Source organism: Miniopterus natalensis, chromosome 2 (genome assembly GCF_054644295.1).
Source record: "Miniopterus natalensis isolate mMinNat1 chromosome 2, mMinNat1.hap1, whole genome shotgun sequence".
Taxonomy (NCBI): Eukaryota; Metazoa; Chordata; class Mammalia; order Chiroptera; family Miniopteridae; genus Miniopterus; species Miniopterus natalensis.
Genome location: NC_142082.1, coordinates 176,957,208 through 176,976,757, shown reverse-complemented (window position 1 = coordinate 176,976,757; position 19,550 = coordinate 176,957,208). Strand labels below are relative to the sequence as shown.

At 41.4% G+C, this 19,550-nt stretch overlaps 1 protein-coding gene across 1 annotated transcript; it reads left to right on the top strand.

Annotated features, from left to right (window-relative positions):
• The first annotated feature begins 539 nt into the window (after positions 1 to 539).
• RTCB (RNA 2',3'-cyclic phosphate and 5'-OH ligase) lies at positions 540 to 17,728 on the top strand. The gene is made up of 12 exons (XM_016223000.2): positions 540 to 654; positions 3,781 to 3,859; positions 5,039 to 5,106; positions 6,252 to 6,351; positions 8,364 to 8,520; positions 9,396 to 9,552; positions 10,486 to 10,645; positions 11,947 to 12,122; positions 12,649 to 12,837; positions 13,442 to 13,552; positions 15,212 to 15,331; positions 16,662 to 17,728. Exons 1-12 carry the CDS (start codon positions 562 to 564, stop codon positions 16,767 to 16,769), a joined length of 1,518 nt encoding a protein of 505 aa, XP_016078486.1. The 5' UTR covers positions 540 to 561; the 3' UTR covers positions 16,770 to 17,728.
• The last annotated feature ends 1,822 nt before the right edge of the window (positions 17,729 to 19,550 follow it).

The window sequence follows — 19,550 nt, the reverse complement described above, 5'->3', positions numbered from 1 at the left end:
GTGTCCCGTAAGTGTTCGTTGTACTAAAACTGTCATGTTTCATTCCTTGGGGTGCTCTTTTCTGACATAAGAGTTACTCAAGGTATATCCAAATATATACAAGGTGTATACAAATGCTCAGTTGTGGTATTAAACGTGTTCATCTTTCTCAGCTGCAAACATCTCTCCCTCTCCCTGCTGGGGATGAAACTCCAAGCTGGTTCATTCATTAGGGCAGCCAGACCCGACCCAGAGTCAGCACGTTTTTCAGCACTGCAAGCTCTTCCGAAACAGAAGATAGCTAGATCATACAGAAAACGGCTGGATTTAGCTAGCTAGTTTAGCTCTAGCCTGGAAGATGACCACTGGTACCCTACAAGGGAAACACTGGAGGGCAGTCTACCGTAACCGAGGGAAAAGCGGTTGTGCGAGGAGTTTGGAGCCTCGGCTCTCGCCGTAGCCCACCCTGCCGCGGGCCGACTGCGCCTGCGCATTGGGTCCCGGAAGGCGGTGCTTCAGGCCCGGGACAGCGCGGCAGTTCTCTTCAAAGCGGCCCGGGGAGTCGCTACCGCCGTCATCGCCATGAGTCGCAACTACAACGATGAGCTGCAGTTTTTGGAAAAGATCAATAAGAACTGCTGGAGGATCAAGAAGGGCTTCGTGCCCAACATGCAGGTGAGGCAGGGGAGCGAGACCCGCGCGGGGCCTTTCCGGCTGCGGCCCGCGGCGCCTCGGCCACCCGGCCGGGCCGCCTCCTCGCCCTCCCGACGCCCCGCGGTCCTCGGGGCCGCCCCCACCCCGAGCAGATTTCCTCCCACCCCGCCCTCCGGCCTGAGCACCGCCTGGCCGGCGCCGACCCCGTCTCCCCGCTGGAGGGGCCCCCAGATCCCGTGGACAAGCAAAGCGGGGGGTCCCAGTAAACCCGACGTTGGCGCTTGCGAACCGTTTTCACACCTGCGTCTCGTAAACGCACCGTGGGAGGCGTTACATTCCTGAGCTGCAGAGACGTTAGTTGCCTTTTACAAGGTGGCACGGCCAGTTCGGGGTGGACTTGCCGGGACTGGAACTCAGTTCCTCCGAGTCATGCTGGTCGTTTAAGTGACTTTTACAGATCTGTCCGCCGAACCGGTTTTTAGCAATCACTGCTCCGCGTTGGTTTTTAATAAAAACGGTTTTGTTCCCTCGCAACAGCCTAGAAAACTCACAAGGCAGGTATTGTTTGTTTTTAGCATTCACTTGGCAGGAGGACCTTGAGGAACAGTCGGCGACGCGCGCCCTCTGCCCGCTTAGTCAGCGGCTCGGCCGGGACGCGCGGTCCGGTTCCCGTCTCCCCCTGACAGGGTGGGGACTGGGGCGGCCGGCACCAGGGCTGGGAAGCCGCTCCTCCCGCGTCTCTCGGGCCTCGTTGCCGTTCCTGCCCAGTGTCTTCCATTAACGTAGAGAACTAAGGACGGCATCTGTGAGGTTTTGGTGCGTGTGTTCAGTGGCTTTTGAAATCCCTTAAGGGGCCGTGCAAGCGCACGGAAGGCTGGTGGTCCTGTCTTGGTAGAAGTTCCTGGTAACCACCCACCCTTTTGTTCAATATCAGAACTTATTAAGTGTCCCCAATAAGTAGAGCACTTAGCTAAACGCTGAGGGGGGGAAAAAGGCCCAGAGTCATAAAGACTCCTTTTTGCTCTGTTTTCTACATGGTCGGTTTCTGCGTGTGGTGGTTCCCTGAATGAAATAGAAAATAAATATCGCCATGACATGATCATCAAAGGGAAATAACACTGTCATTGTCTAGTAGCAGTTCTGGCTTAACCTTGATGCGCATACTGCTGCTAATTCTGTCTAAGAGTAAGTCTGATTTTGCTAGGCACTTGCGGTTTAGCTGTTTGTATAACACTTTACTACTATAGCCCATTCCTTGAGAAGGGGCAGTTGAAATCTTGATATATTGCTCTTTAAAAGTTACCAACCTCTCGCCAAACTTAAATTGGTTTCCCATTCTTATGAAAGTTGTGAATTTCACACTAATAATTATCCTGTTTTGTAATCTCTATTCCCCCCCCCAAGGCCCACACACTGCACTAAAAATTCCTCTTTGTTCCCTAAAACCATTCCGCTCCCATCTTTCTCTCATCTTTGTGTTCAGCTCCTAAATGTGCTGCTGTTCCAGTGATGTCGCTCGTCTTTAAAGAGCCAACTCAGACAGTGAACAAACTGAACAAAAAGTGAGCAACCTGTGAAGCCTTCCCAGACCACTGAGCCACTTCATCAGAGTCTTCATGGCGCCCTGCGCTTCTGTTACAGCACTCGCCCCGCTGTGCTCTTAACTTGCTTGTCTGGGCTATAGCCTAGCCAGATGCTCAGGATCTTGAATATTCTTTGTCTCACCTTGTGCCCAGTACAGTACTTGACACATTTTAAGTCCTCAGTGAATGTTTGGGGAGTTACTAGATGTAACCCTTTGAAATTGTACTAGAGACATTTTCTGTCAACTGATATTCATGCAGTGGGAAGATGTAAAAATCATCTTTCTAATGAAAGAAATTTACTTGTCTGGATGATTAAGTGTTAAATCTTTGGTTCTTCTTTATCAGGCAGTTCCTTCATAATATTTGATCTCTGATAAAAATGTTCTGACCTTTGATGTTAGTTACATAATTGTATTTTTTATTGCCTTTGTTTGCTCCTTTGTCAAACTTGTTTATCCTCTTAACATTATATAGATTATAGAGCTGAGCACACAGCTACATAGCTACATGTTAAATTTTTTTTACTCACCATTTACCTAAGTATAGATTTGTAAGTTAGCATAGGACACAATAAAGTGTGATGTGCTGTTGTCTTAAGCACAGAAAAAGTACACTTAAGTCAGAAGTCTGCATTTTTATGTTTGGAATTTGAAATTTTGGTTCGTCTGTTTTTTCAAAACCCATTGATATTTTTTTCCTTTTTGAATTTATTGGAGTGACACTGTTTAACAAAATTATACAGGTTTCAGGTGCACAATTCTACCCACCATCTGGACACCACCCCGAGTCACATCTCTGTCCATCACCATTTATCCCTGCTTTACCCTGTTCTATCTCCCTCCACTCCACCTCCCCCCGACAGTCACCACACTAAAAACCATTGGTATTTTATAAGCACAAGAATACGGAGACCTTTTGGCAGTGAGAGCAATTGGAAGACTTTTATCACACATACGAAGTATTTTACCTAAGTTCTTAAATGTGTCTTTGAGAATAGGAGAATGAACAAAACAATTTGTGAACATTTCAGAATACTTCATTTTTATGATATACAGTTGACCCTTGAACAGCACAGGTTTGAACTGCACCAGTCCATTGATACACGAATTTTTTTCAATAAATACTATAAATGTATTTTCTCACAATATGTTCTTTCCTCTAGCTTACTTTACTGTAAGAATACAGTACTAATACATATAACATACAAAATACTTGTTACTCAATTGTTCATGTTATCAGTAAGGCTTCCGGTGAACAGTTAGGCTATTCCTAGTTAAGTTTTGGGGGAGTCAAAAGTTATACACAGATTTTCACCTGCATGGAGGGCCGAGGAGAGGGGCTGTCAGCGCCTTAAACCCCCATGTTGTTCAGAGGCAACTGTATTTAAGGATGAAAACATCTACTTTTTGATAGGAAGTTTTTTGCTTATTTAAGATATTGTGAAAGTGTTTTAGAAAGAGTAAAGCAAAACGAATACTGTATCCAGTATTTGTATTCCATCCAGTGTCTATACATCATGTACATGTGCTTAGACATGGTTTTTCATTTTCATTGGTACCAGGTTGAAGGGATTTTCTATGTGAATGATGCTCTGGAAAAATTAATGTTTGAAGAATTAAGGAATGCCTGTCGAGGTGGTGGTAAGTACATTAAAATTTTACATGTGGTAGCGTAAGTAGTGTCTCCCCTATAGCCTGAAAAATATGATAATTCACCTAATACATTACTTAAAAAAACAAAAATATTGTCAAGGAATGACCAAGGCTTGAAATGAGACCAAAAAAAACTGTTTCTAATTTGTGGTAATTCTGTTAGCTACCTGACCTTGTAGAAACCATTTGGAGTTGGATGGATCTGGTTGGTTTTGAAGCTAACCTTGGATAATAATAAAAGCGACCATTTATTGTGCCCTCACTATGTGCCAGGCACTTTACTGGAGCTTTACTTAGGTTATCACTTGTAATTCTTAGAGTAACTCTAAGAGGAGGATATTGTCTCCATTTTAAAGATGTGTAAGTCAAGGTTCAGTGAGATTAAGTAATTTTAATTTGTCCAAGGTTTCACAACTTCTTGGTGACAGAGCCAGATTTCAGACCCAGGAGTACCTTGATTCCAAAGTCAGTATTCTTAACCAGTACACTGAGTAGCTTCACCTAACTTCAGTTACCTTATCTATAAAAGAGAGTTTATTACAACTATCTTGCAGGACTCCAGCGAGGTTTAGAGGTAAATGTATAAAGTTCTTATACAAAGCTCTAATAGTGATGGTGGAATTGAAATCTAATTTTAACCCTTTTATTTTTTAGATCAACCAACTAAATCCCACCTGCCTCCCACCAGGGTATACTGACTTGTCTAAAAAGACAGAGCAACCAAGTGACAGCTGGGACTAGAACCTCAGTCCCCTAACTCTTAACCCAGTGCTTTTCCAGCTCCACATTGCCCTTCTCTGTCACTTAGAATAAAACCAGTGTTGATGTTTTTTGATAAATAATGTGAATTCTGAAAGAACATATTTCTTTATTGACAACATAATATTTAATAGTTACGTTTTACATCTCGCAGTACATTGCCAACAACCTTCCCTGGTTTGCACACTTACGGGTGTTTGCCATTATTCCGGTTGCCCTCGCTACCTTTCTGTGCCTGCACTGCCTTCTGAAGGACCTGCCTTCACACTGCCGTCACAGACATCCTTTTCTGCTTTGTTTTAGTAGCCCTCATCACTCCCCTTCATGTAGTGCAATCTAGAAATGTATGGGAATACTTACTAAAGATCAAGTGTGTCCTCTTTGCTAATTTTGAATTTTTGTCTTCAGGTGTTGGTGGCTTCCTGCCTGCCATGAAACAAATTGGCAATGTGGCAGCCCTGCCTGGGATTGTTCATGTGAGTCCATGTTCTGAGCTTTAATCATTTATATTTTCTCTTAGTCTAAAAGTTTGTTGAATGGGTGAATGGCCATGCCTCACTGATAATGGTGTCATTTAGACAGTGACCTTTGAACATCTAGAAATAACCATGGAACATAAAGAAGTAATTGGGCCCAAATAACATCACAGGTTCTGATTGCCTTTGGCTACAATCTATAAGCATTTGAGAACCTTCAAAGTAGTTTTTAATGTGTTCTTGGTTTTTGTCATTGTACCTCATTTTTCCTGAAGTAGTATACCGCCATTGTGGTTTTCACTGTGGCCCCATCTAAGAGGATGGTTAGAGAAGGAATAGAAAGAAGTTTAAGGGGTGGGACTAAGGAGAGGGAGAGAGGATGATATAGCTGCTCTGGACATGATTGAAAAAGAGGGTAGTGACAATAACGGATAAAACTGGATGGTACAAGTGGGCCGCTGCTGCAGTCAAACATTCAGATGCCAACGTTACAGGTAGATGTTAAAATGAATCCACCCTACAGACATTTTTTGAGGTCTTTATGCCATTACTGTGCTGGGCACTGGGTGGGGCAGGGATAAAAAGACATGGCTTATGTATAAAGGGGTTTAAGTGTCTCAGGATCTCCATAAATCCTCACCATGTTTAACCTGCATTCCTTCTGGGTCAGGATCCCTTTCTAGGCCCCAGATGTAGAAAGTATACAGTATTCATACCATTAAATGGATTACATTTGTCTATGATTACTTAAATACTAAAGACCTGTATAAGTTGGGTATTTTTCTCCTTTTAACCTGCCATGACCATGATTTGTCAATGTCTGTCTTTAGATGTCTTTAAAATGTGATAGCACATCAAAGTTAGCCTGTGGTCCTCCTGTGTCATGTTATACTGAGGCTTTTCTGTTTTAGGTTTCTTCAGTTAATGGTCAGACTTTATAAGAAGGATTTTTCTCCACTGTATTAACTTCATGATTAGGAGTTTTTACACCTAATTTTCACCAATGGAGAATATTTTATGAAACTAGGATCTTGATTTGAGGAAGGCTTAAGCCTGCAGCCTCTTTGAGAATCAGTATCAGGTCCATCTGGCAACCAGAGTGCCAGGTTGAAAAAGCTGTATTTCATCTTCTAATTCTCTTTCAGAGATCCATTGGGCTTCCTGATGTCCATTCAGGTTACGGGTTTGCTATTGGGAATATGGCAGCTTTTGATATGAATGACCCTGAAGCAGTGGTGTCCCCAGGTAAGGTGGCTGCACGCTGCTGTCACGTGTAGCTCTTCTCATTGTGTCATCGCCTCTCTGAACTAGAGAGTGGCTGCTTCCTGTGTGTGCACCTGTCTCATCCAACACTACCATTTCTTTTCCTCATTTACTGAGAGAATGAATTACCGACACTCAGAGGCTCTTAAAATATCAAGTAAAGTATATATTTAGGAGAATCCTTTAGGCTCTCACAGTATGTCAGGCACTATTCAGACATTGGCTACAAAACAAACTGAAACACTTTCCTGACAAATTATGTATTTCGATATCCCAGTTACCTCTTGAGCAAATTGAGCATTATTGTGAAGACTCTGAGCTAAGTTGTGTAAAATACTAAGAACAGTGCTAGGCACACAGGAAGTGCTCAGTGTTTGTTCTCGTTGTCATCATTCACCTCCCGTGGTGCATGTCTTTTCTGCTGTGAGTGCTTTCACTGGAAATATTTCACATCAGAAGTAATATCTTTGCTTTCAGAATCTGAAGGAGGGGGGGGAGTATAAATTACGTCTTGAGAGTTCTTCCTCTGGCAGTGCTAAATATGGTTATTTCAGACATCCCTTGCTGGGAATAATAAGAAAGGCTAACAAAAAAGCAATTTTTTTAATAATCTATTTGGGAGCATGGGAAAGCTATTACAGCAGTAAGAATTTGTGAGGCTACCATCTAAAGAAAAGTACAAATACGTGAGTTCCACATTGAGCACTGCTTTTCTCTTGAGGTAATGGCAGGTTGCAGTCAGGAACCATTGATTTGAGCAATGCCGCTGACAAACTTGACACCTTGACCTCTAATTTACGTGCATGGTTCTGTGCATTCTCACATTACAGTGCATTCAAGAACCGTAGAAGATACTTTTTTTCAAGTGCACACAAAATTGACCAGGTGCTAAGCCAGAAAGCAGGTCTCAAATTTCAAAGCGTTGAAATCATAGAGAGGCAGTTCTCAAAAATTTTGGACTCAGGACCCCTTTACACTCTTACAGTTTTTTGAGGTTGATCTCAAAGGCTTTTATCAGTGTTTACCTTACTAGACATTAAAGCTGAGACATTTCTAAAACAATAATATACAAGTACATATTTCATTATCCATCAGAGCAAACATGTTATCACATGCCGTGTAGCCCTTGGAAAACTTTACTATACACTCAAGAGAATAAGTTTAAAAGCCAAATAATATCTTAGCATTACTTTACATTTAGTCTTAGACCTGAAAGGATCTCTGGACCACACTTTAGAACCATTGTTATAGAGGACATTCTTCTGCCATATTAGAATTAAGAAATCATTAACAACAACAAAACTATTTTTTTAAAACCATCATATATTTATATTCAGTGAAGCAATATGCATTTAAATAACCCATGGGTCAAAAAAATCATAATAGAAATAGAAAATAATTTAATGTTAATTAAAAAAGACTTATGTTTAAAATTTGTGGGTTACTGTTAATGCCATACTTGGATAGAAATATATAGCCTTAAATGTGCAAATTAGAAAAGAAGAAAGGTTGAAATATCAGTAATCTAAGCATCCATCTCAAAAAGTTAGAGGAAGAACAACAAATTAAAAACCCCAAAAGGTAGAAAGAGGGACATAGTGAAGAGCACAGTTAATGAAACAGTACACAGTAGAAACGATCAACAAAGCTAAAAGTTGGTTCTTTGAAAAACCTAATCTAATTCATAAACCTCCAACAAGAGTGATCAAGGGAAAAAAGAAACATAATCCACATTTTAATGTCTGGTCTAGATGTTATTCGTTGTTCATTACTGCCTCTCTGGCCCACAAAGTACCTTTAGTATGTCTGTTACTTTAAATTGTTTTGGTATGGTCAGACTTTACCCGCAGAGAACCCCTTTATTGGCTACTATAAAACAGTTATGTTTAAAAGAATGTCTGTCCTTTAAACCCTCATTAATGGTGGGAAATCATGGGTAACAATGCCCAACTACCTGGTTATCATAATATATGACTAACTTTTCTCTTTCATAGGTGGCGTCGGATTTGACATCAACTGCGGTGTCCGCTTGCTAAGAACCAATTTAGATGAAAGTGATGTCCAGCCTGTGAAGGAGCAACTTGCCCAAGCTATGTTTGACCACATTCCTGTAGGGGTGGGATCAAAAGGTGTCATCCCAATGAATGCCAAGTAAGAGCACAAGTTTCCAATAAATGGAGTGAGAGAAATAATACCCATAAGGCCCTCACATTCATTTCCAATGCAGGACACTTGGGAGATGGAGATTGTTCAGTCTTTTTTCAGGAAGTGGTATTGAATTGGCTTTTTAAGCATGAGGTCCAGCCCACTTTGAAAAGCGTGTCTGGAATATTTTAGATAGGAATTTTGTCCTAATAAATGTTTGAAATGGGGTGTGGCAGGGCAGGAACATTGAACACTGCACATTGCAGTTTCTCCTGGCAGTGCTTTGGAAGAAGGCTGGCCCTTAGGTGACAATCAGAGCTTTTTCCTTCTAGGGGCATTAATGTATGTGCACCTCAGCTTCAAAATCCATGTGCAATAAAGCCACGTAGTGCTATGAAGGTAGGAATGGAACTTAAAATCTAACCTATGTCTCCTGAAGACATGTAGATAGCTTTATTTATTATTTGACTATTTTTCATAAATTATTAATGATGGCAGGTAGCTGTGGTAAAGTCAATGGTAGATAGTGATATCTGACTGGTCATAAATTTTCTTTGGCTGCTTGACCACCACCTCATAGAATTCAGGATCAAAGAGGCAAATCTAATGTAAATAAGATTTGAAAAATATGAAGGGCTATAAAAAAGTCAAGAAAGATACTTCTCTAATATGGCATTTACTATCTTATGTTGCAATTTTTTATGTAGCTGCTTTCCTCCAAAAACTATAGAGTTGCTGAGAACATAAACTTTGTGTCTAGCACAATGCCTAGTATACAGGCGATAGTCAGTAAATGCCGTTTCCTCTGCCCTTTGAGACGTGGTCATCCTTAGGTTTTGATCTGCCTTGACTAAAATGACTGGCACTTGTTACTCACTTAGAGACTTGGAAGAGGCCTTGGAGATGGGTGTGGACTGGTCGCTTAGAGAAGGCTATGCCTGGGCTGAAGACAAGGAGCACTGTGAGGAATATGGAAGAATGCTGCAAGCTGACCCCAATAAGGTCTCTGCAAGGGCAAAAAAACGAGGCCTTCCTCAGGTAACTTACTTTGGAGGAGAACGTGTTCATATTTCTCATATTTTTTGTTGGTGGGGAAAAAAAACCTGTTTTCTGTGTAGGAAATCTACATTCCCCAGGTTTTTTCACAGTATATCAAAATGATCACAAATTTGTGTTTGCACTTCATTCTTACTCTTTTAAAAAGCTCTCAGGAGCTTGCCGATGTTCATAAGAGAAAACAAGATATCATGAATTAGAATGGGGTCAGGCTTAAAATGTATGCTAAAATTGCATATGTACATAGTTTGACAAGATTTGGCTGAAAGTTTTCTCACGTCGAAGACAAAAAGAGAAACTTTGTCAGTTCATGGTGTCCATGAGATAAAAATAGACCAGATATTTGAAATTTACAGCTAATTGATGGCTTTGCCATTAAATCACTCTGACCTTGGGCAAGTCTCTTTTTGCCTGTCTGGGTCTCATTTTCTCATCTAAAAATTTGGATGGTTAAAGGTAGGCAACTTCTAAAAACTCTTCGAGTACTGCCATCCTCTGGTTCCCTAAATCATCTGCTAGTTCCAGTTAAGGGACATACTCTTTCAATAATAGTGGTGCCAGTGAAATCATAGATAGTCATCCCAAAATTTGACCCTTCTCTCAATGATGTTTCAAATCTCCTTTGAGCCATTTAATGATATGGGTTTTGGTTTATGAAGCTTTTGAGACGTGTGTGCCTCAAGCAGATAATGACAGTAAACTTCAGGAGCTGCTCTGCATTATTGCTGTTGTGTAGAATATTGCTTTAAATGAATGAAGCATTTCTAAGGCTTAGAAATATTTTTATTACATAAAACACTATCTGTGTGATTATTTTCTTGATTATGTTATTGGTTGGTTTTTATGTATATGCTTTTAAGTTGATTTTTTAAAATCGGAATAGAGCTGTTTTATCAGACATTCTTATATTTGCAGTTGGGGACCCTGGGAGCAGGTAACCACTATGCAGAAATCCAGGTTGTGGATGAGATTTTCAATGAGTATGCTGCTAAGAAGATGGGCATTGACCATAAGGGACAGGTGTGTGTAATGATCCACAGTGGAAGCAGAGGCTTGGGCCACCAAGTAGCCACAGGTATATTCTGGACCTAATTTTTGGTGTGGTGCTAAAATATGCATTTTATGGGAGATTTAAGAAAGAAAGCTCTGGAATTATACTGTTTAGATTTTTACCCTGGTTCTTCTAACTAGACCTTGAACAAATTAACTTCATTGGGCCTTAACTCCCTTGTTTGACAAAAAAATAGGAATAATAATTATTTCATATGGTGTTGCCATAGGAGAGCAAATGAAATAATATATGTAAAGTACTTACGTCAGTGTCTGCTGGTTAGTACTTAATAAATATTGGCTCCAGTTATTTTGTTTACTCTTACTATCATCTGGCCGAGAAAGAGCAAGAAGGACCTTAAATTGTGGAGTTTGTGTTGTAGACATTAATTTAGCAAATATGTCTTAGATACCTGTACCGATTAGGTGCTACAGTGGATTCAGCGATGGAATAGGCAAGGACTCTGCCCTTACATTGTCTCGTGAAAGAGACGTGGTGTCCGTTACAAAGAAAGTAAAGATAGACGTGGTGGTTGATTAAATGTTACAGAAGAGAAAAGGAAAAACATTTCAAGATTTCAGAGGTGGCTTTGTGGACAAATGTTTGCAGTCTGGACAGTCATGCACAAGGACATGCAGGACCAAAAGTAGGAGACAGGGAAGTAGTAGGAAGATTGCTCTCAGTAATTTGTAGGATGTGCGAAAGATAAAAAGTTATAGAGACTTGGAAGTTATTTTAAACTTGAAACTGCATATTATGGTTCATCTGCTATGGGAATTTGATAATTTGTGCCAGCCTGGCCCGTTAGAATACTTCACCTAGCAAATATACGGAGCAGTGACCGTATTTCTGAACTTTCTGCTGAGCACTTCTCTACACTTTGTCATGGATTTGACTTTCCTGCAGAAGATCTAGCAACTTGTATCTAGCTCTTTTACACTAAGTCACTGAAAATTATTTTTACAAACCATGATGATCATCAAGTGTATTTACTACTCCTGTCTGTCCTTACCCATTTACATGCTGGGAGAGGAGTGGTGCACGCCATGTTGTTGTGCTGTACACATCTCATTTCCGACAAGTTCCTGGCGGGGCAGGTGTTGTCTTTGTAGCCCACTTAGCTTGTGTCACAGCTCTGACAGAAAAGATTCTCAATAATGTATCTTGACCAAGCAAATAGATGAACTCAGAAACACTTCAAAGGGAAAGTTGCACTTTACTTGTTTTTTTATAGAATGGATTTGAATAGAGCCTAGCTTTCTGCAATAGATCTGAATTATTTAGGGAAAGCTGGCTAGTTTGGACTTGTTGCTCTCTTGTTCCAGATGCCCTGGTTGCTATGGAAAAAGCCATGAAGAGAGACAAGATTATAGTCAATGACCGTCAGTTGGCTTGTGCTCGAATCGCTTCTCCAGAGGGCCAGGACTACCTGAAGGGTATGGCAGCGGCCGGGAACTATGCCTGGGTCAACCGCTCTTCCATGACCTTCTTAACCCGCCAGGTACTTGAAGTTGCTTTTCTGGTCCAAGTTATTCATGATGAAGTTAAGTGCTTTGAAACAGTGTAGTCAAGTCAGAGCCTGTAAATTTGGGGTTTGGAAATTTATATTAATGAATATTCAAAATATCAGCAATGTCTAAACCTTTGGTGTCTACTTAAAATAAATAAGCAGAGTATCGGGTGTGGGAATGAGGGAAGAAAGAAGCCAGCATTGTTCCTGGAATTTTCCTTGAGCTTTGGAGAAGCTAGAAGTGCCATTCACTAAGATTCAGACAGCTGAGGAAGAGTCCGTTCTGAAGGCGGGGTCAAGAGTAGCCAAGCAGTTTTTCAACCAAAGTTGGAATTTATGGAATGGAATTTCTGTGTGGTCTATAGGACAGTTCTTGTCCTTCACATGAAGATTAATAATACTGCTATTTTCAACTCTTAAATCCCTTGCTCCCTTCAGGAACAGACTAGCTAGAATCAGTAAGGTAAGTTCTGAAGAGCTGGTTCTGGCTGCTCTTAAATTAAGCTTTCTCTCTTAGGCTTTTGCCAAGGTCTTCAACACAACCCCTGATGACTTGGACCTACACGTGATCTATGATGTTTCCCACAATATCGCCAAAGTGGAGCAGCATGTGGTGGACGGAAAGGAGCGGACCCTGTTAGTACACAGGAAGGGATCCACCCGAGCTTTCCCTCCTCACCATCCCCTCATTGCTGTTGATTACCAAGTATGTGCTAAGCTATTTGTGTGTATGTGACTTAGGTAGTTATAAATATGGATGAATTTAAACAGGAAGGCAGCAGTTGTGAAAAGAAAATCTGTCATCCATGAGAACAGTGATTTCTCATCTCTGAAGCGAATTCCCCCATCATCTGTACTTTAGGATTATCTTTTTAAAGCCTTTGAATGATTAGAAGACAGAATTAAGATTAAACTCAGCCTGTTTCATTCCTTTTTATCCCTTTGGTGTAACAGAGTTAGAAAGACCCTTAACCTACTCCCATTTCACAGATGAGGAAATGGAAGCATGGAGAGGGCAGGTGCCTCACTTAGGATGGTTCTTCCTAATAACCTTTCCCTGAATGCTTTGCTCTTGAATTCAGTCTGCCTTCTGCTGCCTTCCCAGTCCTCACAGTTTCATTCCCTTCCTCTCCCCTCCTCTCTCAATTATCAAAAAACCAAAATAATGTCAACATAGTTGTGAGAGAAATGCATTTAGGTGGCTCAGATTTCTCCCACAGTCCTTCAATGCAAAAGGAAGTTTAAATCTCAAACATGAAAAGCTCGTGCTGTTTTAAATTTTAACATGTTTGATTTGTGTGCATCCTCAGCTCACTGGACAGCCAGTGCTCATTGGTGGCACCATGGGAACCTGTAGTTACGTTCTTACTGGCACTGAACAGGGCATGACTGAGACCTTTGGAACAACCTGTCATGGAGCGGTAAGGAAAACAAAAACTGACTTAGAAATGCTCTCTTCTGTTTCGTCATTGTTTTGCATTTTGACAGGTAAATGTACTTGATTGAGCATTAACAAAGTTGAGGTTTGGGTCTTATCTTCTACCTGAATTTATTCTCATAATATATACTGTCTGGTGAACCAGTGAAGTCATCTAGTATCTCTACTTGCAGGGTCATTTTCAAGCCAGCGACTGTTTCTCATCTCTGCAAGTTCACAAAGTCTGGCCTGAGAAATTGTCACACTAGCATAACTAGTACATCTTTAACTGATGCAGATTTACCTCAAGTTATCTTATTCACCGGACCTATTCATTTGCATAATTTGCTCCTTACTGGGTGGGTCCACTCAAGATTTGTGGGATATGCCCTATTTGCCAGTCAGAACCCTTGGGTAGACTACACAACTATATCAACATATCGCCTCTTCTAAGCCAGGGTTTGGCCAAGTTTTCAGTAAGTGCCAGACAGTCAATATTTTAGGCTTTGGGGGCCATATGGTCTCTAGCAGCTGTTCATTATGCCATTGTAGTGAAAAAAGCAGCCATACACAGTATGTAAACAAATGGGCATTGCTGTGTTCCAATAAAATTTTATTTACAAAACAGCTGTGTTAGGCCAGATTTGGCTCACAAACCAGTTTGCCAAGCCCTGTTCTAAGCCGTCAGAGTGGTCAGCTAATGATGTAGTAGAAAATAGAAACTGTCTGGAGTACCTTCTTATAGCACAAATTGTCACAAATATGTTTTAATTCTACCTTTTTACTCTGATCCTTTTTCATTGCCAACTGCCTCCCAACTCTTAATTTTAACCCAGTGATCAAAACCAGTGTGACATCTTACACCCACACAAGCAATATCTGGGGACATTTTTGATTGTCACACTTGGGGAGGGGAGTTTTGCAACTGGCATCTAATGGGTGGAAGCCAAGGGTACTGCTAAACATCCTGCAATGTACAGGACAGTCCCCACAACTAAGAATTATCTGGTCCAAAATGTCAGTAGTGGTAAGGTTGACAAACCGTTTTATTTTATTTATTTTTTTAATAGACATTTCTTTCTTTTTTAAATATATCTTTATTGATTACAGAGAGGAAAGGAGAAGGAGAGAGAGAAACATCAATGATGAGAGAGTCATTGATCGGCTGCCTCCTGCACGCCCCCCTGACTGGGGATCGAGCCCGCAATCCAGGCATGTGCACTTACCGGGAATCGAACCCCAGTCACCTGGATCCTAGGTCAACGCTCAACCGCTGAGCCACACCCGGCCTGGCGACAAACCTTTTTAAATCATAAAGAGTACAAAGCTTTTGTGATAACAGACATACTGTTTACAATTAAAAAGTAAAATATTTATATTCACCTGATAATTAACCAATTAGATACACAAAACTAAATCTTTAAATACTAAATGCTTTGTATAGATAGAAATTTGTTTTCCAAAGGGGTATGGTGAGGCTTACAACAAAAGGCACATAATAAGGTTGATAAAATAGTTCAAGATTGTCTTTTAACTCCTTTTTTAGTTTCAAAAGAAGTCGAGGAAAAGGCATATAATTATAAGGATTTAAATAATTGTTGGGGTTGGACATAAATTGTAGCTCAGAATTTATAAAGTGAAGTTCATTTCTTTCCTAATCTAGGGCCGTGCACTGTCCCGAGCAAAATCGCGACGTAATTTAGATTTCCAGGATGTCTTAGACAAATTGGCAGATATGGGAATTGCAATTCGTGTCGCATCACCCAAACTGGTTATGGAAGAGGTAAGTGACAAAGGCTTTATTTTTTTAATAACTATTAATTTTCCCCTGATTTTAAGAACAACACATGTTTATATAAGAGGTTTTAGAAAATACAAAAAAGGAAACACCTAGAATTCCACCAACCAGAGATAACCTCTATTAACATTTGGTATATTTTTTGCTTGCATGTTTTACAATATTTTTTCATTCAGCCATTCAACTAATACTTATTAAACATCTGCTTAACTAGGCACTATTTTAGGTGCTAGGAATACTGCAATGAACAAAACTAACATAAGTCCCTTCCTTGTAAAACTTTCCGAATAGTAAAACCTTAACAGTGCATTAGGTGGCGATAAGCGCAACAAAGTAAAAATGGAGAGGAGGCTACGGAGAGATTGGGAGTGGGTGCTGTTTTAAGTAGGACGTGGTAAGGTGATACTCGAGTGAAGAGCTGAAGGCAGTGAGGGATGGGCTATGTGAGTATCTAGGGGTAAGCTTTCCAGGAAAGGCAGAAAGAACAGCAGGCGCAAAAACCCAGGCGAAATCATGCTTGGGTGTTCAACAGTTTTTCAGTGTAATAGGAAGTAGGGCCAGCAACAGAGTGAGGATGCAGGAGAGAGTGAAATAGTCACCTAAGAGAGAGAAAGAGTAATTGGTCTAGTGAAACTTGGGGTAATTGCCAGGACGGCACGAAGGGCCCACCTGAGCTAACTTCAGTGTTGGGTGTTGACAAGTACATTCAGATGCAGAGGTGCAGGCATGAAGTAGAGGTTGGGTTACCTTTAACCCGGGTTGCACGTACGCACAGTGAAAAGGCAGGATTGCTGAGGGTGTTGCTAAGGGATTGTAGGTCTCATGAGGTTGAAGGATTATCAGAGATGGAACATGAGAGGAGTGAGCTGAAAACCTAGGCTGTGATCACCAGCCTGAGATGCTTGAAACAGATAATGAAGGACTTGTGATCAATGGTAATGACAAGTTCTGGGGTCTGACCCAGGGAGTGAATGGCCAGGGTAAACACTGAAGGAGTAGAAACCAATGAACTAAGAAGCCAAGGTACTTTACTATTCGGAAAGTTTTACAAGGAAGGGACTTATGTTAGTTTTGTTCATTGCAGTATTCCTAGCACCTAAAATAGTGCCTAGTTAAGCAGATGTTTAATAAGTATTAGTTGAATGGCTGAATGAAAAAATATTGTAAGGATCCTCTTCCTCGATACTGAAATCAGAAGTATAGTAGGAGAGTGACTGTGAGCCAGGAAAAAATCTCAGTATTATTTTAGTGTGCACTTCTTTTTCACAAGTGACGTTTAAATAGACTTTTACAATGTTTAACTCCACCCCTGCAGGCGCCTGAGTCCTATAAGAATGTGACAGATGTTGTGAACACCTGCCACGATGCTGGAATCAGCAAGAAGGCCATTAAACTGCGACCGATTGCTGTTATCAAAGGATAGAACCCTGCCTGTGGCCACCGGACTCCAGTCACCCTCACTGTAGTGGAAGTGGACTGAAGTGCTCTTCAGACATCAAGACTCAGAGACCTGACAGGTTCCAAAGCATGTGGCTGTAACTGCCATTGCGAAGTGGCTGACGGAGGCTGCTGCTTCAGGAGCCAGTGCTGTCAAATTACCTTCTGGGAGGACTCACATGTTCCCCATTTGGAAAGGGATGCATATGCTTCCTCTCTGGTTGTCCCACAGATTGTTAGGGAAATCTATTAGAGGGTGGGGATAGTTCAAGAAACTGCCTTACTCGGTCACACAAGTCTTTAATCATCAGAATGAACTCTACATCCTGAGAGGTGTCATGAACATTCTGTTAAATGGGAAGGTTTTAGAATGTTTCCTTTCTGCCCTCCTTTTATCACTTTGTCCATTCATCTACCATCTACCCCGTTCCCCTACTCTGAGCAAAGTCCTAAATACCATTCTTGCTTGGAGAGCCTCCATAGGGTCATGTCAGGATGTTAGCTATTTGGATGGTGGGACACAGTGATGAGTGAGTGTGTGGCAGTGTAGGAATAGGGACCCAAGAGAAAATAATTTTTCGTAGACTTGTTACTTTTCTCATTCTGAATGTAAGGCAGTTTTGACTTAGCCTGCAAAATGGCATCAGCTGGTGGTATCTGTCATTAATTAGACCTGGTCTGGCAAACTTTTCTTGAATAATAACTTGCACAGCACAAGTAATATGTTTACATGGTGATCAGATCATTATAAAAGCAGGAACCACGTCTGTGATGTTAATGGTTGCTCTGTGTTAAGCTGACTAGTCTTGTGCCACCTAATTAGATTTCATGTTGTCTACTGTGACACCTTGGAGATGCTAAAGTTATAGGTTACTAAGGCTTCGGTTGAGTCCAAATAGCCAGTAAAATATAAAAATCTAATAAAGTTGCAATATATTGTTTGTATTTTGTGCTTAGTATTTTATAGCTTAGGACAATTAGTCACTTTGGTCGGTGTTAATGTTTTCTGATTTTCTTCCAGGATGCTTTCAGAGACTTGCCCTAAAAAACATTCTTACACCCCTGGCCGGTTTGGCTCAGTGTTTAGAGCGATGGCCCATGGACCGAAGGGTCCCGGGTTTGATTCCAGCCAAGGGCATGTACCTTGGTTGCAGGCTCCATCCCCTGCCCCTGTCAGGGTACGTTTGGGAGGCAACCAATCAATGTGTTTCTCTCCCATCAATGTCTCTGTGTCTCCATCTCTCTCTGCCCCCCCTTCCACTCCTTCTGAAAAGCAATGGAAAAAATAGCCCCAGGTGAGGATTAAAATAAAAAGAATGCATGGCCTGAGTCTGGTCATGAGCAAACATCAGGTGGACCCACGTTGAGGGTCCTCCTGCAGAATGAAGGCCCATACACTCAAAACTCAAGGAAATGAAAAGCCAGGAAAAGGCTGACAAACCGTTCTGGAGTCTGGAAAGACACAACTACTATAGGCAATATATATTCTGGATAGGATCCTGGGCTGAAAGGGGAAAACCAGCCTTGTTGGGACAGTTGGTGAAATCTGAATAGAATCTATAAATGGGTCAGCAGTGATGTGCCCAGGTTGATTTCTTGGTGGTTATGCAGGGTCATGTCCTTGTGTGAACTGTGATTATATAATAAGAAATGCATATTTGGTCTCTATCCTGTTTCTGGCACAGAGCTGCTAAAACCCTTGGGATTTCCTAAGTGGTAACAGGAATAAAGTGTCTTATTATTCATAGTAAGTCCCTTTCAACTACAACAGAATTTATATTAATGAGGTGATTTTTGGGAAGTCCCTAAGGATGGGGGCTGGTTGCCTGGAGAACCAACCTGTGACTAGAGAGTTGGACGTTCAGCCCCACCCCTGACCTCCAGGGAAGGAGAAGGATTGGAGATGGACGTCAGTCACCAATGACCAGTGATTTAATCCATCGTGCCTGTGTCATGAAGCCGCCATAAAAAACCCAAAGGTCGAGGTTCAGAGAGCTTCCTGATTGCTGAGCCAGAACGCATCCCTGTGCCCAGTGGGTGACATTCCCCAAACTTAAGGCACAGAAGCTGTGTTTGGGACCCTTCCAGGCCTCCCCCTCTGTATTTCTTAATGTGGCTGCTCATTCATATGCGTAGTAGCCTTTGTAATAAACCAGTAATCTAGTAAGTAAACTGGTTTTCTAAGTACTGTGAGCCGCTCTAGCAAATCAAACCCAAGAAAGGGGTCATGGGAACCTTCAACTTATAGTCAGAAGCACAGGTAAACCTGGACTCAGATTGGTATCTGAAGTCTTGTGGGACCGAGCCCTTAACCTTTGGGATCTGAGGCTATCTCCAGATCAGTGGTGTCAGAATTGAGTTAAATTGGACACGCGGCCAGTGTACACTAAAAATTTGAGAATTGCTTGGTGGTGTTGAAAAAACACATCGGACCTTATTTGGAAAAAATTAATGCTTAAGGGTGATGGGAGCTCATGTTTAAAGATTCAGAAAACAACTAGTGATTATTAATTATGCAGAATGGGCAAATGGGGTAAATATAAACAGTCGGGGAATGTGAGTGAAGAGGATGTGGGAGGACAACATGGGGAGAGACCGTCTTACACCACCCAGCAATTTCAATTCTCCATTGTGAGAAATAGTAGGTCACGGTGGCTGTAAGTGACTCATTACACAAATCAGAAAACCTAGCGTGTCACTCTGTCCATCATCCTACTTGAGAATCTAACCAACATCAACGGACTGTCAAATAGAATTTTTCCTCCGC

Bases quoted from the DNA above. Each gene is read 5' to 3' on its own strand.
- RTCB (XM_016223000.2), top strand. From the start codon at position 562: ATGAGTCGCAACTACAACGATGAGCTGCAGTTTTTGGAAAAGATCAAT. The intron at 6,352-8,363 runs GTAAGGTGGCTG...TCTCTTTCATAG, and splicing joins TGAAGCAGTGGTGTCCCCAG to GTGGCGTCGGATTTGACATC. The intron at 15,332-16,661 runs GTAAGTGACAAA...CCACCCCTGCAG, and splicing joins CCAAACTGGTTATGGAAGAG to GCGCCTGAGTCCTATAAGAA.